Source organism: Lepisosteus platostomus, chromosome 12 (genome assembly GCF_059453375.1).
Source record: "Lepisosteus platostomus isolate fLepPlt1 chromosome 12, fLepPlt1.hap1, whole genome shotgun sequence".
NCBI classification, from domain to species: Eukaryota; Metazoa; Chordata; class Actinopteri; order Semionotiformes; family Lepisosteidae; genus Lepisosteus; species Lepisosteus platostomus.
The window spans coordinates 23,475,093-23,499,632 of NC_142622.1; the positions used below are offsets into that span (position 1 = coordinate 23,475,093).

At 37.0% G+C, this 24,540-nt stretch overlaps 1 protein-coding gene across 4 annotated transcripts in view; it reads right to left on the reverse strand.

Moving 5' to 3' along the window:
- epb41l4b (erythrocyte membrane protein band 4.1 like 4B) overlaps window positions 1–24,540 on the reverse strand; it is a 161,738-nt gene that overhangs the window by 82,822 nt on the left and 54,376 nt on the right. For all 4 annotated transcript variants that reach the window (XM_088601442.1, XM_088601441.1, XM_088601443.1 and 1 more), the window contains 6 exons: window positions 16,145–16,187; window positions 13,003–13,081; window positions 11,207–11,251; window positions 9,380–9,432; window positions 7,033–7,153; window positions 2,182–2,269 (listed from right to left, as the gene is read on the reverse strand). In XM_088601442.1, coding sequence (XP_088457568.1) covers window positions 2,182–2,269; window positions 7,033–7,153; window positions 9,380–9,432; window positions 11,207–11,251; window positions 13,003–13,081; window positions 16,145–16,187 — 429 coding nt within the window. The remainder of the gene's footprint in view (window positions 1–2,181; window positions 2,270–7,032; window positions 7,154–9,379; window positions 9,433–11,206; window positions 11,252–13,002; window positions 13,082–16,144; window positions 16,188–24,540) is intronic.

Here is a 24,540-nt window from a genome sequence, read left to right on the forward strand (position 1 = left end):
TTACAATAAATGAAGAAGACACCCATTTTATGAAGTAATTATACTATATATCCATTAAAGATAGTCTCGCTAAGCTTTCCTAAGCTGTATAGCATCGGAGAATGCTGATCTAAGGAGGTATGTTAGTAATCATCTGGGCAGGACTTCCAGAGAGGAGAGGACTGCTGCCTGTAAGAATGTCTGCTGAAATCAGAAGTGCAAAGAGTTTCTAACGATAATGATAATCACAACCATTACTGTATATACTGTAGCACCTTTAACTGTACATCATCTCAATTTGAGCAAGGTCAACATTAGTGCTAGGCAGTGTACTGTGGAGCTGGAAATGGAATTGTTTCAATTAGCCTTTGAAGCACCAGACAGAAACATCTTGCTGTGATTTCTCTATATAATACCTAAAAGTTCTACAAGACCACAGATAATACATTAGAGAACTCTATCAATTACAGACCTTTGTGGACATTTAGATGATTTAATGCTTAATGATAGCTATAATGTTCTGAATATCTATCTTGTAGAAGTAGGTGCTAGCAGTCTGCTCATCACTTTTATACACACAGGCAATAATATATGATCCACCATCAGTGCAAAGCATCTAACACGTGGACCACAAAAAACAGGGACATGCTGTTATCACCATGGCAATATGAAGAGAAAACATCAACACCATACCCTGACTTCACTTGTAATTTGATGAAAAAAGACAATACAAAACACTGATCGAAGGAGACATTTTCAAAACCATTCACCAGTCCACTCCACTTTTCTCTGGCCTGTCAGAGTTGATATTTTAAAAAAAAACCTTGACATATCTAATTTAGCAGAGCTGCACTGTAAGTTAATTCAATTTTTTAATTCAGATCGCTGGTTTGAACGAATAAGCTAATTAAAGTTGTGCTTTAAGATCCACAGAGCAGACATCTGCTCATCACCAGCCAAAGCTCATATGTTAACAATTCAGAAAAAATAAATACTCCAGCTCTGAATGGTACTCAGTCTAGAAAAGTCTGAATAGATATGATGAAGCTAATTATGCTAGAGGTGATGCAGCTCTTACAACACAGACACAGCAACCCCTGTAAATTTACCAAACAGGAAAAAAGAATCAAGATTGTAATGTACCTCCTACCAATGTTCAACCTTACATATTTTAAGTGCACTGTATGAGGATTCAAAAAGTGTGTTCTCTATCTTACCTCAGTTATTTCACCTAGCCATTTGTTAGCCAGTATCAAACTTCAAAAACAAAAGTGACTGATAAAAAACAGCTGAATAATATTTATTGAAGTTAACATATTTGTGAATGACAACATTTCAAAGGAAGATGCCACCTTGTGTTGATCTGTGTATATGTAACACAATCATATCGTTGTTCAAGTGTCAAAACAATTTGTGTTTAAAGATGAAACAATCAAGCAATTCATACTGAATAAAAGGTCACAGAATCACAAATACATGACCAACAGGAATGAATGAGCAAACCAGTTTATTGAAGTTATGAATTTTGACACTGCAAACAATAAAACAGCAGTATGATCAGAATCATGAACTGCAAAGCATCTATCTGTTATCATATTTGTGGTGTCTGGTTAGTATGAGGATTTTGCAGGTGTCAAAAAACAATTCAGAGGGAAGCAAAAGGAAAAATTCCTCATAGTTCACCAACCTGAAAGATATGCGGAACGTTTTTTGTTGTTAGTGTAAATACAGTAAGATCAGAGCTTTAAAAGATCTGACTTACTGTATGCGCACCATCCAATGATCCAAATTTACAGGGAGACGTGAATTATACAGCCTTACTATTCGGTTTATTTAAGCAATTTGTCCGGAAAAAAATCAATTTCACTGAGGATCTCCATTACATGTCATGTCCGAGCTGGGATCAGGACAGTTCCAGCAAATGCACAACAAAACAAACTAAGAATAACAACTAGAGTCCTTTGGTGTATGAAACCATAGCGGGCCAATTCTGATGTTTTTTTTCTTTCCCGCTATCCTAAATTGGTTAAATGTTCTAACTGCGAATTCTCTTTAAAAAATCACTGTCCACTAAACAAACAATTGACTTTTAAATAGTACTAAAACTAAAAGTTCACACCAGATTCTACATTACATTCATGGGAAGCAGACTGCATGAACATGCTCTAATTGAAAAGGGGAAAATTATTTTATCATACATACCTTTACAAAGTGCATATCTACTCCATACATTTCCAACCATTTACATTTATTAAGAAAAGACAGTTCTGCTTGAGCTGGACTCTTCCCTCTGTAAATGAAAACAATGACAATCACAAAAGAGGGGAAATTTCCTCAGGAATGTCTGTTCACAGGCCTGTGAAAGCTGGGGACATACTTTGCCAAAACCTGTTGCTGTACTCCAGACTTGACAAATTCAGCCACAATATTGCAGGGAGCTTGAGGTAGGTTTCAAATGAAAACACAAAGTTCTATGAACACTGTTGAAGAATCCCATAGCACCCAGTCACAATTCAATAAACAACAGAACCAAAAACAAAGCGAAAGAAGAAAGTACAGCAAATCAAGAGCAAGAATAAATGATCCATTATGCATGGCTAAGCAAAAAAAGACAGGACTTTAAGACCGTAATCTGGATAATCTGAAGTCTATCCATTCAGTGCCTCACACATGCAGAAATACCTTCAAGTCTATTCTAAAGTTAACTTGGGGCCAGTGCAAGTTACAGAGGACTGGAGTACACGTTACAGGCACAGACTGCTAAATTCAGTTCAGTCAGTACAAAACATGATATCACCCTCTTAGTTTTTAGTCAGTTGAAACTTGGAAATATATCTATATGTACAATATATACTGTATGTAGTGTATATATATATAAAACACACAAATATACAACTGAAAAAAGATGACACAGGCGATCACTGTGAAAAGTTTCATCCTATACCGTACATCGTTTCGCACTTGTGTTGTTAATGAAATGATTAACTAAAAGTAAACATTTTCCACACTTACATCATTTTTCAAGGCACTACAAGATAGCAATGTACAGTAAGTGGCTTATGGATTGCTTTGTTCCGGAAAAGAAAAAATATTGTGAAGAGCAAAATCATACCTTAAAAATTGTTCTTCTGGTAAGCAATGCTGTTACATTTGACTTAGATTATGAATTGGTATACCCCAGCATTAAAGTTGAAGTCTTGCCAACACAAACTACGTCACTGATACAACCAGTGAATTAAGGTTTGAATGCTAACTTTAAATGCATGAAAAGTGCGTAGAAAAAAATCTGCCCTGAAGAAGTGAATGACTTGGTTTCGATGAGACCACAATTTGAAAGGTGCTGGTGATGCAATTTATAATTATTCATTTTCATCGGTAATAGGTACATTACATATATATACCCTGCCTGAACTGTAAGTTGATAAGTATCTAAATCTAATTACATTATTCCTTAAGGATATTAACTCTCCTTTTTAAGTCATTTCACTATAAATGACATTATTTAGTAACATAACTTGTGCTTATAATGGAACCCTCAATTTATTGGTAGCTACAAGTGTAACAGATACAAGTCAAAAGAGTAAAGTTTACACTCTAATGGTCCCAAACTTTACCTGTTTACATTATTCTTATATATTACCCTACAGTACATAAGTAGATAAGTTGTTTTGCTATATGTAGCGACTTTCTGGTTTCTGATCCTGACGTATCCTAATCCTAATTGCCTGTTATATGTTTATTATTGTATTTTAGACTTAAAATGGCAAAAGGCATAATATGATGAGTATTGTGGCCCAGCACTGTCACACATTAAGTTCAACACAGCAGTATGTTTCCACACAAAGTGCAGATTATAGGTAGGTTTAAGTCATGTCCTGCACTAAATACAATACTTAAAGGCCCTGTTTAATGAAAAAAAGGTCTCCTTAGTTCAAATACATGGGTGAACAATTGTTGGGACATCAAATACATAAGTATTTGGATAAAATTCAATTCAGTGAAATGTCTGTCAAATATGGATATTCTGCATACCACAAATTCATATTTTCAGTGCAATACACTTTTTATCATCTTAATTATAATACAATACAAATAATATTAAATTTAAAAACGTCTCTGGTGCCTAGTCTGCTTTATATTTTCCTTTTGATCTGACAAGGTGGGTTTGACCTGTAGAAGATCTATCGTGCTCATTTTTGTGTCTGAGGCTGGCCTGCTTGATCAGACACACACTTACACACACTTATATATCGCAAGGAACCACTAGTGGAATTTATTACAGTACAAGGGAATCCCCTTTGATTGCACCAACCATCCATCTGGGCTTATCCTGGGATAATCCTTAGAGATAATCTGAGTGAGTGAAATGAGATGTGTGTCCGGAGGGGTCTTTTAAACTTTGTTATAAAAACAGTACCACACTACATGTGTCACAGTATGACAATCCGTTGTATGAATCAATGCATTAATGATACATGGTACTGATTTTTCATGAGGCATTGTATGAAAATATGGCCAACATACTGGAGAAATTAAGTATTTCTGAATGTTATACAGTACCATCTTTCTAACCTTTGTTAATTAGTGTAACGCACAATGGTAACAGCTGTTAAACATACTAACCAACTAAAAGAATCCCCTAATGTACAGTACCTGTTTTTGAAGAAGTTAATTCAGGGCTTTATCTACCATGCATATTTAAGAAATTGTTACATTGTTTATTTCACCTTGCTTTTATCAATGTCAACAGTGTTTTTTTAAAAAAAACGGTAACCATTTTTTATTTCCAAAAGACATTTAATAAAAAAAGATTCAGGAGAGAGTGTTCACTCCCCTTGATATGACGATGTATACAGTATCTTATTTTCTATGTATTCCTCTCTCTCACTGGGAAAAATATCTTAGATCTCCTAAGATAAACATGATGAGTGCCAGAGGCCACAGTGTTTACGCATGAAAAGCAGTGTAGGGTAATGTTTCAGTGTATAATTAAAGCAATACTAAAGAATTAATATTCACAACTGTTTGGGAGATATCATATATGGAATAAAGTAAACTAACAGTGCCCATGCATGAAAACTAGCCTCATTCAGAAATTTAAAGTGTCAGCTACACCCTAAAAAAGATGATTAATGATACATCATCATATTAAAAAATAAACAGATTCTGATTCACTGAGATGCCGGGATCAAGAAAACTCTTTCAGCTTGGAGAAATGTCTGGGTTTCATGAAACTGGCAATTCTCGCCAAGCTTTGACTCTGCAGCTCATGCTTCTGATAATCTCCCAGACCTCTCCCTCCTACCAGTATCCTCTGAGCTCTACTTACAGTACATGTGCAGAACTGTATCTTTCAAAAGCTGCCTAGAAAAAGAAAGTTGTTGGTTGAAAGTTTTTTTTTCTTTTAAGACTCATTGCAGCATTGTACCAATTAACATGCACCTACAGTGTTATTCATATTCAGTGCTTTCATGAATATCTTTAAGATAATACTGTATACTTAATTGAATAAAGCAAATGACAGCTTATTTCAGCAAACTGCGCTAGAACTCCACACCCCTAAATGGAACTGTACCACACTGTTAGTGCAGAAAAACATCTGATGCTCCTGAGATCTGCCTTGGAGCTTATCAATATCATTCCTTTTGCTAAAAAAGCAGTGACCAGCAAGAAGTGACAGACTGAGAGCCCTTATTTGTTTCCCTACTGACCGTGTTCCTCGTGACCTTGTGTGGTGGAAAATATTAAATTTTATTTCAATCTGTCGCCTATCATTCTCAATGAGATCTGTCTTTCTACCCTCGGCTGATGAAAACCCAACACTATTCTTGTGGGAAGCTAGCATTTCCAGCTACACTTCTAGGTGCTAATAAATACTGTACAACACTGCCTACATTCTGGCAGAAGAACTAAAAGTGCACTCATAGCCATAAATACACATACAAAAAGACCAAGGCAGAGACCGAATATGGCAGATGTCAGTTTGCAGTCAGCAGCCTTCAGTAACTTTATGTAGTGTGTCAGAGGGGTCAACAGCAAAAATTTGCTTCTGTTAGTGTTAGATGTGTTTGCACGAGTGAGTCTAAGGTGGGAGGCGTAATGATTCAGAAAATACAGAACCACACCACTTCTCTCAGCACAAAAGAAATTGAAGTTTTCAAGAAGTAAAGCTACATACTGTCAATGTACAAAGCAGTCAAAGATCTTTGATCATGATCTGGACTAAATAATCAAGAGGATTCTGGGAATGGAGTGTGCAGTCTAGACCTCTTGGTTCTGCTGACAGTTCTGGATCATTAAAACTCCTTAAAGAAATCCACACCAAGTAACTTTTGGGATGAATTTACTATTTCACTGCAAAGCACAGTTTGAAATTAATCAATTTGGGAGGAGAATTAGAAAAAAATAATACACAAAGAGCTTATTAAAAAAACAAGACTAAATAAATAGTTTAATATGACAAAGTAGGTTCCTAATAGATGTGACTGCTAATGTGACTGCATTCCTAATGTTCAGGTCAATATTACCGATACTACATGAAGAATACCTACTTGTGCCTACAAATAGATGTTTTAGAATCCCTTGATGCAAACATAACAAAGTGAGGAATTGTGTTCAATAAAGACAAGAAAAATGTCAATTGTATGTGTGTTATTTGTTTAATCACATTGTGTTTATCTATTATTATGATTTAGATGAAGATCAGATCATGATTTTGGAAGAATTAATGCTAGAAGACAGATGATTCCAAAGGACTAACAACTGCATGTACTGTTTGTAACTTTTTTTTGTAAGTCCCTGCATGTGTAAAACATCTGCCTGGATGCAAAACAAATGTCTGCGACATCAAAGTATTATCGTATTATAATACATTGTAATTCATGGGACCTCTTTTTTTTGTAGTCTTCCTGGAACTGCACCATTACAGCAAATGCAGTAAAATGAAGAGAAAAGGAAAGAAGTAGTCACAGATTTAGCCAGATGATACAAGAGTTGAAAACTCCTTTATAGCACATGCAGCTGTAGTAGACCAGGGAATAGTCCACACTGTACCTGCACTCTGCCCACTTCTGGAAGATGTCCACCTCCATTGCCTCGGTCTGTTTGGGTGTGAACCTGAACTCTGACACCAGCTCAGGGGAGTGCTCTGAGGGGTCACAATCACCTAGCTCCGCTGGCGGGAACAGAAGCAACAAGGGAGAGAGACAGAGAGGGAGACAATTGATGTCCTGTCATTTCATTCTTCATTCCTTTTGATCCCTATTCAGAACCACACAAGAAATGACATTATCACAGCTTCACAACAGTTGAAAGAAGAAAATGTATCAAGAATGTTTCAGGATCTGCTTTCTATCTGGGGAAAGAAAGTGTTTTCTGAGGAAAAAGATCTGTGTCTAACCACTTTGTCCTTGTATGTTTGTGCCTGAGCCCAATGTTTATGTTAGCATTCCAATATTGTTGGATAATTTTATTCTGCATTGTATTATTTAATAGCTGAATAATTTCTGGCATTCCTTTTTCAGTGCTTCTGGGCTGTATGGGAAAAATATTTTTTTAAGAATCGTTAAGATTAACACTTGGAATTGAAGAAGAAATGTCAGCGAGAGAGTCTTGCTGTAATGTTAATCACAAGGTCATAATCATCAATGCTGACAATGGTTGTCTTTACTTTAACAGAACGTGCCAGCCTCATAGAAACAGACACAGTGTTGGAGCAGACATATGGGAGATTATAAAGAACATATTAAGCATTAAGACATGACCTCTCTGAATGGTCTCTACATTGAAACAAAGAAGAAATGAAAATATATAATCACAGTGATAAACACATCTATCATTGGTTAATGTATTATGTCTTTGCCAGGAAACAGCAAGCTGTTTGGCTAGTTGAATATTCAGTCTTTCCAGAAAGGTAGGGCAATAAAGCAGGAAAAGAACTGAGGTATCTATAATATCCTTCTTAGTCAAATCCAGAGGAAAGATAATTACTGTTGGGAGGGAGCTGCTTGTGTGATTAGAGCAGAGAGACAAAAACATGAAAACAGTGAAAGCAGGTTGCTATCCATTGGTCTATAGGCTGACACACATGGTTTCAAAAACATGAAGGCTTTAAAGAGACTGAAAAATAACTACTCATGTGCAACCACTTCATTTGGGTCTGTGTTAAAGTTTATACCAGTCTCAATAGAGAAAGGTACTGAAAATTACAGTTACACAGCTCACTTTCAGAAATTCAAGTTTCTATTTTATATAGAAATAGGAGTAATAAAGAAAGGGAGAAACGAATGTTTCACATTTGTTAAGACAACCAGTATAAGATTCAATTAAAATAAAACCAGCTGACATGGATGTCTGAACACAATCTCCATTGATCTTCCACATTAGATCTTCAGTTCTGTAGACAGCCTTACATCTTCAGTCTTCATTAGCAACTGGTATTACAAAGTCAAGGAATAAGGGAGAGGGAGAAAAGTTTTTGGGGGTTTAAGTGTTTCTAAAAGGAGAAAAAAAAATACAAAAACACAGTCCAGAAAGGAATTCCCTGAGGCAAAAAAACGTGTATTTCGGGAGACCCCTGTCATGAAATCACTGGACTGAAACCCATCTGAGAAGAGGTGCCAGTCTGGCAGGGGACCAAAGTGCCAAACTGCCACCCAGGCACTCAAAGAAAAAAAAAACATTACTTAGAACATTCACCATGGCAACACTTCCTGAGCTGGTGCCCAGCAAAACCAGGCAGGAGTCACTCAGATTGAACTCTCTGCTGGAAGAGGAGTGGTTGCAATTAGTCAATGACATCAGAGATCAGCCATCTGCCTTCAGCACCCTTCTATTACAGATCAACTAAAGTTGATTCAATTAGAAATGAAAGGTTCAAAGAGTTATGAGAAACGCTGACAGAAAATAAAGAACACTGAACTAAAAAAAACTTTGTGTTCAACAGTGCTTTGGGAAGGTTATCAGATTGTTCAGAGTTCAGATTTTAAAAATGTTAGAATAGGATGACACAAATACTACCAAGAATGTCTTAAATTGCAAAGACACAAGCATGTACACAAAACTTCCATCACATTTAATTGATTATTTTAGTCAGGCCCACCAGCTCATGGCACAGGAAAACAAATGCTATACTGCTTTCGACACATGGTGTACACATTTCCCATTATCATTCCACAGAATCCTGAGGTATATTCTGATATTTACCAGCAGCATTCAAGCAATCGGGCATTTTATAAGCATCGACTTTTTATTGATCTAAATATTTTAGTTTTTCACATGTGCAGTAGGTCTTCACAGCATTTTGAAAAAGCAACATACTACAGAACTAGCACAGGTACAGTATAGTACAAAAACATACAGCCAGTTCCAACAAGATTACATGAAATGCAGATTAACTTACATTGTAGACAGAAGGCCGCCAGCTCTACAGCAACATCATAAGGACACTTTAATCTATTAAACGTATGGAAAGAAAAAGTGATGAAATTAAAATGTCTGGGTTATTTATATCTGACACACCTTAAATGTTCTTCAAAATGTGCTTGTGGAGTCCATTCTTAAACCTTAAAATATTTTGTTTTCTTTACCTTAATCTGGATTTATCAAAAATAATAGTTTTTACCTCAAGGTACATCATGAGCACAGAAAACATTCTGGGCAAAACCGGCAGTAGAGTCAGAAAAAATAACTTTGTTTTTTCCTTTTATTTCAACCATCCTTATTCAACACCATTACAAAATAATTTTGTTAACGTGGGCATTTTATTTTCCACGTGTAACAGGTGAAAATGACTGAGCAAACATTCCTGTCTCCAGCATAACATAGGAAAAATGGCATGATTAGTACATACTCTTACATTACTGTCAGTCTACATGGTTCTAAACGAATGTTCTGCATTTGTGTTAAGCCATTTTCTGTAAAAGCTCCTGCTAAAATCCCTTTCCATGCTAATTACTTCAGCCAATAGAACATAAAATTTCCTAAAGCTTACTGCAAGAAACCATGACAGGAAAACAAATCACAAGCTATTCGGCCTTGACATGGTCTCAGAAGTAATTTTCCCTCCAATAATTAGTTGGAATACCAAATAGCAGTCTAACCAGTAAGAGCAACAGACATTAAGTACATGCATAATATATTAAACAGGAATACAAGAAAACTAGAGGCTATAACTCATTTAATAAAGTAGAACTTATGGAGCCAAATACTTATTCCTTTGGAGGGATTTTTAAATTTTCTTTGCCCACATTATTTGATTATGGCAATGGAGACATACTGTATTTCAAATTATATGACTCAGATGAGGATTTATTAGAGTACAGCACCTGAATGATAATGTTATATAGCATCCTTCATGACTCATTGGGCGTTAAACAATAAAACAAAGCAGAAACAGACCTGCATACATACAGTATGAATACAATAATGTATGCCCTAATGCAGAAAAGTGAGATTTAAGGCAGGATATGAAACTTATTTCCAAGATCTAACAAGGGTTGGAAAATCCCAGTCACCCAGTGTTCAAATCCTTCTCCTAGGAACTGAAATTCCCATGTAAGCGTATAGGGAGCTAATAGTTCACAAGTTTAGTCAGGAACTAAACTGTTCAGGTCCTTAATGCCAAGCAGGCCTCCTGACACTCATCCACACTTCTCTACTGGATGAGGCCCCTGGAGGAGAGCTTTGTCCTTTAAGTTCGAGCACAGATCATGTCACTATCCACCTGCGATTGGGATTCCCCAAGTAGCAGCACACAACTGGGTATAAATTACTAGTAACCCTAACAAGAGCTATGTTTGTACTATGCATTGATCTGACCCCATATTAAAATTATTCATACAGCTTTTCCGCTACTAAGCGAGCTTGTAACTACCGCTGTTCTAGAGTCGTTGCCACAAATTGGTAAATTAGTGACCGATAATTTTTGAGCACACTGTAGTCTACTTTTGTAACATAGTGAATGATCTTGGCAGGTTATAGCAGGGAATAATCAATTTCTTAATTATTCATTCACTGATGTTATGTGTGACAACGACACATAACGAGACATACAGTAGTTGTAGAAGGAAAGGTTTCTTAAATGGAACTTGTCTTGTCTTGTTGAAAATCAAACGAGCACACACACAATTTCTTGCTCAGGAATGGAGTCTCTGCAAAACTGCCACAATCCTTTCTCTTTTTAGTTTCCCTTTTTACTTTTGTGCAGCAGTTCATGTAAAATACTTACCTGCCAGAAAGAATGTCTTGTCTGAGTTGCAGTACAAAGAGGTACCTGAAAAGCAATATCACAGGCCATTAAACAGTGCGGATAAGAGCACCTGATAAGGCGGAAAAATTAAAAAGACAACAGCACTGATTTAACAAGGGAGGTGCACCTCCTACATAAGCCACCAATCTTATAATGACAGTACCAGCAATTAGAGTATCAGTGCAGCAGTTTTAAACAGATGATATCCTTATTGCATATTTACTTTACTAAAGCTGCTATGTACTATATTGTTTGCCTGCAGCTTTGCATTCAATTTCTCATTCCATTTAGTACTGAAAGACTTTCTATAAAGTCAAACTGAAATCACGTCAAGCTTATTTAAGTATTAGCCACAAACACACACATTGTACCTAAAGTCAACAGAACCTGAGGTATTATCAGCTCAATGACCATGTCACTGTATGCATCGGCATTCACATGAAAAAAAACCCTTTCACCCTCCGGCCAAAATGTGCGTCAGAAACCTGTGTCATATTGCTTTTATTGAAGGATTTGACAGCATTACTGCCAGCAACTAACCAGGGCTAAATTTATTGTCCGTTTTTTGTAACATCACACAGCAAAAAGTCCCCCAGTGCAACAGGTGAGAGAAAATCTTACACATTTGTGGATTTCAGTCTGAGATCTGGGGACCATTTACAGACTTTGAATAAACCATAAACTGGTCATCCAAAACGCCTGGCTGGATTTGACCCCTCTATGGTATACAATCTGTATTCAATCAATGGTGAGTTTTACTCTCATCAGCTAACGTATTGAAAGGCTTTTGAGCCTTCAGCAATTCTTTAAATAATGTATCATTAATATTCTTGCCTTCACTGCAGTATGTAAACCATGTGACTCTGTGGGAAGCTCTGTTCCCAGAATGACACCCCCAGTGAAAAAAACATGAGAGAATCCTTCCATCAATGCTTTTGGGAGACATTTACGACACAAAGCTGGTAGGCAAGGGGACTAAAAACATTGAGATGTATGCAATGAATGGGTATACATATTAATCCATTCACAAACCTACAGGAGAGAAAATTGTCAGTGCGACTCTTATCTCCCACCCCATCCTGGAAGAGTGTTTCTTCTAACACCTAAACAAAATAGCTGTAAATGGAGATAGAATTGAATCCATTCCCTATAAGGTGAAAGGCTTATAAAGTGAGTTACTCTACCTTAAAATACCACCAGCTTCTCCTGTGTACACCTGTTTTAACTTAATGTCAAATGTAAGAGCTAGTTTAAAAGGCAAAATGCCCATTAGAACAGTATACCCTGTAATAAAAGTAAATGATTGTACACAGGCGTTACAGGATGTGAGTTCAAGAAATGTGGCATACTCATTCTTCAACACATGACCATTGCTAAAATGTCAGACAATGCAGTTAGACCCTAGGTTGTGAACAAAAATATGAAAAGGCATTCTATGTTGAAGAATTCAAAACATTTGAAGATTAATTAATACAGAAATGATAATTTGCCTGTATTTACAACATAACAGTCAAATGCTCCTTTAATTATGTTTTTGTTGTCAACAAAACTGCTGATTTCAGGATACTTTTTGACAAATACCAAACTTGGGGTTATCCCAATCCAACTTGTTTGGTTACATTTGATGTTAATTTACCATTTTTATTAACAGCTAGTTATTCAAGACTGAATGAAAAAAAAATAGAAATATGTTGTATTTTAAACAGCATTCAAAATGCATTAGAAAACCTGAAGCACTCATCTACTCATCTAAGAACTTGGGCATTGCTGCTGACCTTGTGAACTCCTCATGCAGGTTGTTGGGCTCTGAGGAGTAGAACTTTATCCTGAAGTGCAACGTGTATGGAGGACCAACTGAAAGAAAAAAATAAAATAAATTGAGCTCATCTGAATTCTGTCACCTTTTAAACTGTAAATGTAAAAGGAAAAAAAAATTTGGGAAATCTGATTAACTGTTAATTCTGGACCCTTATAAGAAGCAGAAATTTACATTTTACATTTCAAAAATGTCTCTTTGGCCTAGAATCTTGTGGCTTATGAGACTCTTATGTAAAATCTCTCATGTAACTTGGCTCAACTTAGCATTGGGAGATAAATGTGTTACAGCAACATAACCCCTTAAAAATCCCAACAGCACCAAATTCTCCTACAGCAGGAGGCTGGTCTTTGGGAGCAGCAGAATTCCCTGCTGCTGAAGAGAGCCGTGTGGCTTTTGGCTGAGAGTAGTCCTGATGACAGAGACACCACTGACAATTGGTGATCTGTACAAGTCACACTCACTCTAAATGCTAATATTAACATTAATATTAATATTATATATTAATATATATTAGTTAATCGTTTTTTTTATTTCATTTAACATAGTCTCTAGTCACAGTCCCCTTGATATATTCTTAAAATTAGTGTTGTGTCCACTTGAATTTTTTTTAAATGCCATACACAACTTTAATATTGAACTATTAATATCTTCTTAAATGTTAAACTAAAAAATATGAGTCTATAATTTCATCCCCTAATATCATACTGAGTCAGTCAACCTCAGTTCTGCTCCCACATTACCTCTATCATCAATATACTCCAGTATCCAGGGGGTTCATGGGAATAGTGACTAACTACTGCAGAAGTCAGAAATTCATACAATAGGAAGAAAGAAACACGATTTCATGCAGTCATGGTCCCTCTTTAAATTCTATCCATCACATCAGTAAATCCATGGGCAGTTAAAGAAGTCACCAAAAATAATCATGAAACAAAAAGTGCAAGACCAGTGTCCATTTACTGAAGTGTACTTAATGCAACAGATTTGTTTACAATGACAAAGGCAACACTGGCAAATGGAAAAATAAATCCAACTATATTTTTCCAGGGAATCTAGGTTTTTACATTTAACTGTGTTAAACAAACCCAGCTGTGTTAACAAACAGACAAAAGTACACAGACTAGACAAAGGCTGCTACAGGAAGAATACCCTAAGATCTGCCCTCTGTTATGCTCTCGGCTCCTCTTGATAACAATCCACTTAAACCAGAGGTGACTCAGGGTCTGTAACCCAACACAGCAAAAATGCAGGACAGACAGAGGACGATCGAAAAGTAGGGGTACAGAAACAGGTAATAGAAAAATATATGTAAAAAAAACAACATCTAACACACAAAAAAAAGAGAATAACAATACTAATAATAATAAATAAAAATGAGTATGTTAGACACATGTCCTTTCTATTAAATGTGATCTGGGATAAAGGTGAATAGGTCAGTGAATAACAAACAGAAAAGATCTCAGAAAATGTCATATGACAAACGTAGACAACAGCCCTTCATCACTGGGGTGACATGAAAGGTCAGTAAGGCTGCAGTGACAGAGAACTGTTTTCACTACAGCAGACGTAAAAGGTCATAAGGAAAGAAGAAATTATTTTAATGCAGTCATGGTCCCTCTTAAAATTCCATCCATCCATTTTCTTACCGCTTTATCCAATACAGGGTCATGGGAGAGCCAGAGCCTATCCCAACAAGCCCCTCTTTAAATTGTCAAAATCTTTCAAACCTTCACAACGCATTAATGGACCAAATATTTTTTTGATCTTTGCAACACGAGAAGCAAAGTCTGGAATGTAGATGATTCCAGCAGTTCAACTCAAAGAATGCACACAAAAGTCTCATACAACTCTCCCAAAGTGAAGTCATAGACAGTGCACCTGAACCCTCCTCAACACGCACCAGGAGTAGCCCAGTATTGTGGAACTGGATTACACAACAGAAACCAAGATCAAGGCTATACCAAGAATTCTCAAGAGAAAATACCATTGTTTGTGTTTTGAAGTGTGAACATTTAATGAGTGCAGCTCAGGAATATAAAATGCCGACTACCTGCATTTTACTGCTTTCAGAATGGTGTGCTAATTGTATTTTGTTATTCCCTTACCTAAACATCTTCACAAGTGCTAAACTGTAAACATGCCAAATGGAGACAGCAAGTTTAAATATCATTATATAAGATCACCTTATACCACATAACTGTATCCACTATGCAGGTTTCCCTGGATTCTCACTGGACTAACACTAACAATTTTGATTTCACATAGTGTCATGGTTTACTGTATCTCTCAGATTTAATTCATTTACTTTATTGCAATTTTTGCTGCTTTTACCACCATATACAACAGTTAACCATTCAACTGTAACTATGTTTTGACTTTCTGTCCTTTCAGGAGTGGCAGAAAATAGAGCACATTCTCAATTTGAGGAACTTGAGGAGATCTGGTTAATGGAAAACTGTTTTTCATTTTTTTTTGCACGGAATACAGCTTTTGGACATGAATGCAAAATTCAGCCATTCAAGGCAGTCTTTTACCTGGCCACATTTGAATTGTCAGTAATGAACAAGTTTAGAGAACCTACACACGAAAACACTCAATACAATACAGTGTGAATTATTCTTAATGTGATAAAATAACGTTTGCTGTAATTTTATTTTGACCTTTGAGAAAATAGATCTTCCAGATTACTCAAGCAATGTTATAAAAGGAATAAGACCTATATTTCCCTTGCTTTCAGTGGTTCAGTGATATACACCCTTATATCTCCATACATCTCCATTTGTATTTCATGTGCTCAACATTTTCAGAATTCAGCTGCTGAAAAAAAACATTTATACACAGATGATACTGGGATCCTGTAGCAGTACTGACTAAACCCAGGTCAACATGGTGTTGTTCACTGGACAGATAGTGGGAAAACACTGGCGTGACCCAACACAGCAGAAAAATCAAAGTTTAACAAAAAAAACCCAAAACAAATCTTAAGTAAATTTCAGATCTTACTGCAAAAGACAATAAAGTTATGTATAAGATTTCAGGGATACTTGAAAAGGAAACATCATCCGGCACTCAACATAAAGAACAGTGATTCAACTTACTCTTTACTTGCTTCTTAATCAGCTTGGTGACGTCTAACCAGTGCTGAAAAGAAAAGGAAAGAAAGCAAAATCAAGACAGGGTAATTAACTTATATTTGGAAGCAAAAAAATAAAGGCTCTGTACAACCTGCTGATGTCAAATCCTCACTCTGTGATCCAAAATTTGAGTGTGAGCACAGCCTGATTACAAAAATTGATTTCTTGGAAAACAGCAGGCACTTAGAGAAATGCACCTCTTATTACAGCAATAAGACCACTGTACTCCATATGTAATTCATGCACATCCAGTAATGTGAATGCCCCTATGAAACCTTCCTCTCTCAATAGGATCAATGCTAATGGAAACAGAGATTTTTCTTCAATGGTAATTTTCCTTTTTTCAAATACCCCTGTCTGACATTTAACACTGAATGCCAGGGAGGATTTTGTATGATTAGTTAGTATTGCAACAGCATGGCCAGGAAATACAATTCAGGATTTGACTTGCAATTGCTGGAATTAGGGCTCTATTTCATAGCAATTCTGAATGTTACTGCACATCTCATCCTAGAGCTATGCGCAACATAATGAAACTTTATGCCATTAGTTCCATGGTTAAAAAAATTAAATGGAACTGTGCTGTATTTTTAATGATGTAAAGAGCTCCATTTCCTCTTTACATATCAGTGTCTTTCTCCCTAGGTTGAGCAAGGAATACTTATTCATTAAATCATGAATCCCATAAAATGGATCTGCACACCACAGGAAAATGTCAGATAAAGTCAAAACAGAAAAGGAACTGTAAAGGAACAGTAAAGAAGAATACTGTAGGTCTGTTTCAAGATATAAACGTGTTATGAATTCCTACCGCTGAGTTTGCATCCCAGATGGTTTATAGAGATTTTAGTGCATGTGACTGAAAGTTTTTTACCATAAAGTACTACTCAGATTTCAAGTGCTCACAGGCCAGCTAAGAGAAAGAATCTTTCCAGTTTACCCTGGGTCAAACTCAAGACTGTTGCTCAGGAGGATGTACCCTGAACAGCTCCAACAGAAGAATATAGGTGAGCATCCCAGATAGAATATTGACTCCACTCCAGAGGCCCACCCGCACAACTGAGGTTTTCATCCTGTACTACAGACTAAGATGCTGTCCAGGAAAATCACTATTAGGAGTGGAGGCAAGACACACTTTCGCCAGAGAACAACACCCATCTTGGATGAACTCAACAATGCCAAGATAATGGACACAGATTTTACACAAAGAATTAAATGACTGGATAGGAATAGCAGACAGAAGTGGTCAATGACCCAGAGCAGAACAGTCTGATTGCACCATGTTGTGAAAGGACCTCATCAAGACAGCCACTAAAAGCTGTGACCTGAAGGAGTGATATCTTTCATGGAGGTCAGCTCTAGGATACAGTGGCGAGGGAAGCTGTGAAGCTGAAGAAGGAACTGATCCTCTGTGAAAACTCAGAATTGCATGATACAGTTCAAGCCATGTTTCAAATAAGCAAAGTAAAACACAAACATTTTCATATGAAGTAGAAATAGCTATGTGGATGCAGAAAAGTATTCATTAAAAATGACAATTTAAAAAAAAAATCAAAATTAATCCATATATTTATCTAAGCAAACAGAATCTAAGGCTGTGAGTTGCTGTTTGATTTTTTTCAAGAAAGAAGTTAGATACATACGAGAGATTATTAAGTGGATAAAAAAACGACCAAATAACTGTGTGAATGTTTTGCATTTTTTTCTCAAGCTGTCAAGTTTTATCATGTCTTTCATGGTAATGTTCTCATTATCATGCTCAATTGTGTTTCCACCATCACTTTGATACTTAAGGATGTCACCAGAAGGTTTTACTGTTGTAGGTCATTAGTTATAATGTGGAAAAATAAATAATTCTGTGTCCTTAGTTTGACTACTTTTTACAGACTTGAAGTCGTGGAAATGCAGCTGTTCTCATGACAGAGTTCACAGCTGAAGAGGAGGAAGTCAGCACAGGGCTGTCCAAGCAGCCTATCCAATCTGACCCTCTCATGACCTCACCAAAATGGCTACCACAGAAGGAAAAGAAACATTTTGCAAAGGACTCCATTCCTTTTTCTGAACTTAAAAATAATAATAATGTCTTACACTTATATAGTGCTTTTCTGGACACCCCAACCAAATGTGATTTACAGGTAATGGGGACTCCCCTCCACCACCACCAATGTGCAGCCCCACCTGGATGATCCGACAGCAGCCATAGTGGATCAGTATGCTCACCACACACCAGCTATCAGTGGGGAGGAGAACATAGTGATGAAGCCAGTTCATAGAAAATCATTACACCCCTACTCTTTTCGAGAAACGCCCTGGGATTTTTAATGATCACAGAGAGTCAGGACCTTGGTTTTACATCTCATTTGAAGGACGGCGCCTTTTTACAGTACAGTGTCCCCGTCACTATACTGGGCCATTAGGACCCACACAGACCGTGGGGTGAGTGCTCCATACTGGCCCCTTTTCCAGCAGCAACCTTAGCTTTTCTCAGGAGGTCTCCCATCCAGGTACTGGCCCGGCTCACACCTGCTGAGCTTTAGTGGGCTGCCAGTTGTGAGTTGCAGGGCGATATGGCTGCTGGCTAAATCATACAACCAATATCAAAAGAAGTGTCTGAACAGTTGAAAAAATTTGTGCTAGCACTTCAATATACAGTACCAATTATTTTCCTGAGGGGAAGCCATTTTCCTGACTGTTTTTGAAGTTACATTTTTCAGTTTATATTTTTGTAGCTTCCATCCTCTTTTTTCTATCCACAATTAGAGAGATGAAGTTCACTTTCCACCTTCCCATTATAAACCCAAGCACAAGCAAGAGTTGACTGTCAATGGATGCCCTCCGGGCAGATCGGACCTTCTGTACACCTGATAAGCCATATTGGTTCAGGTGGGGAGCTGCGTCAGCATGGGTAGGCTGCAAAGGAACAAGTAATAGGTTTATTCCATGCTGAAAAAAAGAAAGAAAGAAAACACAACGTTTCGGCCGTGGAGCCTTCTTCAGGTGTGAGAAGACTCCAATTGTGAGAAACAATTGGTACTATATACTGAAGTGTAAGCACTAATTTCTTCAACTGTTCAGAAACTTCTTATGATATTGATTGTATAATTTAGCCAGCAGCCAAACTGGCAGCCCTCTAAAGCTCAGCAGGTGTGAGCCGGGCCAGTACCTGGATGGGAGATCTCCTGAGAAAAGCTAAGGTTGCTGCTGGAAAAGGTGCCAGTATGGAGCACTCACCCCACGGTCTGTGTGGGTCCTAATGGCCCAGTATAGTGATGGTCACACCTGAAGAAGGCTCCACGGCCAAAACATTGTTTTCTTTCTTCTTTTTTTTCCAGCATGGAATAAACCTATTACTTGTTCCTTTTCAACCATATTGGTGCTGAGTCCCTGTGTCTGAACGAATCAGCTGTGGAGTCCTTTTTGCACAGATTCTACAGCAGATGCTCATAACGTGATGTGTGTGGCCTTTGAATACACTTTTTTCCTTTTGCTTTTGTTCAGCCTTCATAACAGACAGCTCCCATTGAAATTCATAGACGTAGTTTGATGGCAGTCTGATCAAAGAGACAGATAAAATAGCATTTTTTTGGAAAAAAAAACATAGGGAAATTAACTAATTACATTTCAAAGGACAATATTTAAAACGGAAGGAACTCTACTACATAAAACAACACACACAGCTGAGCTTGTATACCTGACCACTGTATTCACCTCTGCTTAGTAAGAAAAATGCCTGCACTATTGCACTAAAACATTGAAAACAGCCTATTTATAGCTTTATTTGGACTATTGCCATGAGAATTGAGTGGGGTTTTAACAGAACAGTACACTATGATGCCCAGGCATGTGGAATGCTACAGTGTACAGCATTAGAGAAAATTGAATCACATTGTATTTCTCAGCATAAACTAAGGGCTTTTTGAAAAGGGATTAAAACACTCAATCACCTACTGACCAGAGACCACTGTGCAGGAATAACTGCAGTTTTATTTCCAGCTCTTTCTCTCATCTTGGGAACAAAATCAAAAACATGTACAGACTCCCAACTTGAGATCTAACAGGTTTCTGGCTGTAGTAGTGCAAGATAAGGCAAGTGGTGGAAAGGCTGTTTTTTTTCTGCTTGAGCAAAATTCAGGAACAGTCTAAGAATGTAACCACCCACAATTAAGGTGATAAGCTGTTAGATGGGGCTGCATGAGTGTTTTACAAGTCAAGCACGTTCTGTACTGGGGAAGACGTTTAGCCTGGGGCTTTTCACAGGGCACTCCTGGCCACAACACAGTACCCTGCTACACCCAATGCTATTATAAAACTGCTGTCTTTTTTAAGATAGATAGATACTTTATTGATCCCGTGAGGGAAATTGCAGCCAATGATATCATTTAAGCCAATGATAATAGCCCCAGAGTAGAAACACATTGCTTTGACCAGAGGAGTTACTATTCTTTCTTCCCCTGTGCCTTACTTCTGGGTGTGACTGAGTGACAGACAAAGAAAGGTGTCATCACACATGAATTGCATATGTTTGTAGCTGCTGGCTTTAAAGTTAAATTTGATTGAATGACCAATAACTTAACACATTTTTAAGACCATGTGAGAGGCAGGATTTCTTATCCAACTGATTACAGAAAAAGAATAATTATCGAATTCCCAGATTATAGAGAAGCCAAGGAAAACTTTGCCCCCTCATTTTATACCAACATTAACAGTCATCCATTTTCAGACTGACAAGAGCAATAGAAACACTCCTTCTACTCAAACACAGTCATTTTGCGCTTACTTTTAAGCCTCACAGTGGCAATCACAGACATTGACACAGGTTGCAGTCTTGGGTAAAGGGAAATCCAAGCATCTCATAGTAAAGTGTAAAAAGAAAACAACAGAACCAATCATTTAAAAAAAACGACTGTGTCAGAACTGATGTGGTGAGATGAAGAGCGATAAATGTACCAACTATCGCAGATTACCATGCATTGCCAAGGAACTCCCAGCACGACAGAAAGTCATTTGAGGTCTTCCAGCAGGGACCGCCAAGGTAAATGGGCCGTGAATATGAGGTTCTTCACATTTAATAAATATTTGAAAGTGCTCACGGCTGTGTTACGCTGCGATTTCTGTTTAAACAATCAGCTGTGTTTACTTCCCAGCGTACAGATATTACAATACCGGAGAAACAAATCAAAACATGGTGGAATGCACGCTTATTTGTACACACACACTTTTAAAAAAAGTCAGTCCACACACTTAAACAAGAACAAGAGTATTTCTTTTATTCTTACAGTTTTCCCCCCTTTACCAGCACAATAAGTGTATCTCCACTATCTTGTGTCATCACACGGCTTCAGAGAGAAAACAAGCAGCACTGCATTAGTCACAGAGGCTGCAAAGGGATCTAGAGACGACAAAAAGAACAACTGTGATCCTTTTGTTTTCAAAGACTTAAAACACCTTGCATTATTCACTCTCCACTTTGTTTCATAAAACTTCAAAACACCTATTTGGTGTAAAAAAAAAAGACTGGGGGTGATTTCTAAACAAAGGCTACTGAATTACACAGAAGTCTTTGTAATCTTTTTTTTCATATCCTGAGAATCGCGTCGTGGAACAATACCTTTCAGACCCATAAATCAGCAATGAGCTGCAGCAAGATGTAAGAATTTCTGAAGGGAGCAGACTGAACTGGACATGCAGTCTGGAAAATTAATATGTCACTTTCGTTCAAACGTTTTAACACAGAAAAGGTTGCAAACAAGATGAGGCCTTTCGTCCCTTCTTGACGTTTATTTGCTAGTAGGCAATTAGACTGAAGATTACATCCTGCCGTTTCAGGAAAATAGCTTGGTTTCAACGGGCAAGGTACATACTGTACATAAAAAGTACGTAGGTAATACTAATTGTAAGATAATTTATTAGCAAAACAGCCACACTTTCATTTCACATTCTTGGAAAGAGTAAAGTCAAAATCAAGGCCAAGCAAGACCAGAAACCAAACAACAATACGTCACTTATGACCATGATAGGGTTTAGCTTTAAAAACAACATGAAAATAAAGATACAAATTATATACAGAGGCGTATAACCAATTCAAGCTCTATGTGTAGAATGTGTATTATGTCTGCTCTCTAAGTGAAGGTACAGGCAGTTCTACAGTATGTTGTTCTTGTTTTCAATTACCACCAACACATTGGAAGACAGATGCAATTTCAATAGCTATAAAACCAAAATAGGACTAGGTTATGAAAGACTATTTTTTGCTGGAAAGTGAAAAGTATAATATGTAATGTATAAACTTTACTCTGTACTAATGTCTAGTGCTTTGAAAACATTTTCAGACTTCTCCAGTTTCTAATTTTGTTGATTTTAAACCTTGCAGTCATGACTCTAAAGTAGTAAGTAAAAGTTATGGACACACCTTCTCCACACATTCAAAATAAAAAAGTAAAGAGATAATTATGAAAAAAGTAAAATGGAAAAGTCACAAATGCATAACTATTCAAAACATAATGCTATGGTAATCTTAAATTACTATAATGTAGGTGCATAAAATTACCTTTGTCAGTCAAACAATTAGTAGAGTGGCCTCTGTGTGTAACGCCCATCTCTGTGAGGTTCCATGTTCAGGTAGTAAATTTCAAACAAAGATGCAACCACAAAGACTAAGGAGCTTTCTAAGCAAGTTGGGGATAGAGTCATTGAAAATCACAGAACAGGAGAAAGGATAAAATAATGAAGTATCTGAATATCCCTGTAAGTACAGTCTACTCAATCATCAAGAAATGAAAAGGTTTTAGTGTACCACCCTGACACTGCCTCAACTGAGCAAGAAGGAAATTACTGAGGGGTGCCAGTGTGAGGGCAAGGACAACTTTGAAAGAGCTGCAGAGTTCAAGGCTATTATTTAAGAATGAGAAAGTGTAAATTCTTTAGTGGTGCAGTCAAATTTCTGATTTGAATCCTATTGAGAACATGTGGAAGTTGACAGCTGCTGTCCATATGTGATCCTCTAGCAACCTGAGAAATCTTGAGCAAATCTGCCAATAACTCAAGGGCAAAAATTACACCAAGCTGGTATTGTATCCAAAGCTGACAGAAACTTGCCTAAAAAGACTGCTACCACCAAGTATTGACTGACTGGGTCTGAATACTTTTGCAATCAACATTCTTCAATTTTCGGTTTTTAGTTTTTTTCCCCGAGACCCTTGGAAATCAGTTTGAGCATTCAGGTTTTGCTTAAAATATGAAGCTTAATAAACTGTATGCATTATTTTGTCATTTCACTGAATTGGACACCTTAGGGATAGGCTGCATACTTTTGCAAGGCAGTGTAAATAATTAATTGAGGTCACATCATTCACATTAAAAAAAAGAAAATCATGCACAATTGTTTTTGCTTGAATGACACAGAACAGCCATTTTTTCAAGTAAACGTTAAAATCAGTAATTGTCATTGATATTCCCACTTAAATGGGAACTATAGTCCCAATGTCTCAGATAGTTTATTAATTCTCGTCAATCTTGGTAACAAAACAAATTGACAGTTTTGCCAAATTTGACTAATTCCGAATCAAGCACACAATCCTGAACTTCATGAAAGTAGTGTATGGTCTCCATTTTATCACAAACCACTAGTCTCGCCACAGGTAAGAGCGAGAGTCTGTATGAATTACGATGTGAAGCTGCAATTCCTGCTCACAAGTCACTGTAATGACTAATGTAACGTGATGAACGAGCGAATAAACACAAGTTGAGCGGCAGACATTTCACTCCAGAAACGTTCCAACGTGATCTGCGTGCAGTGCTAACAAGAAAGAAGTATCTGTTGGCAAAACAGTCTTGAAACTGAGAGCAGTATTTCTATTGAATTGAAGAGATTCACAAGCCTGATTGTTTACAATTTAACAGGGCCTTTTCACATTACATTTTCACAGAATATGAGGCTGCACTAAATTTAGTCTGTTTTGTAAGCGGGAAGTTTTACATGTAACTGTGTACATTTTATTTCTGGTTCAAAATGCATTTGTCAATGTCGATTGTTTCGAAGCCTAAAATAAAAACAGTGTTGCAGTTCCCCTTTAATAGAAATAGCCCCTTTGTTTAAAGTGAAGTTTCTTTAATAGGATTAACAAAAAATACTAATGGAACATAGTTTATGCAGTACAACCTATAAGACAAAGATTTTTGATTTTTCAAAGACATCCCAAACACATCAATGCCTGGCTGATCTTGATCTTAGTTGGAATTTAACAGTGCATTTCCCAGGCTGGAAGCATTGCTCACGTTCACAAGAGAATCTAGCCACAAACAAATTAAAACAAACCAGTCTACTTTGAAATTACATTGTCATTCTATAATGTCAATGGGAA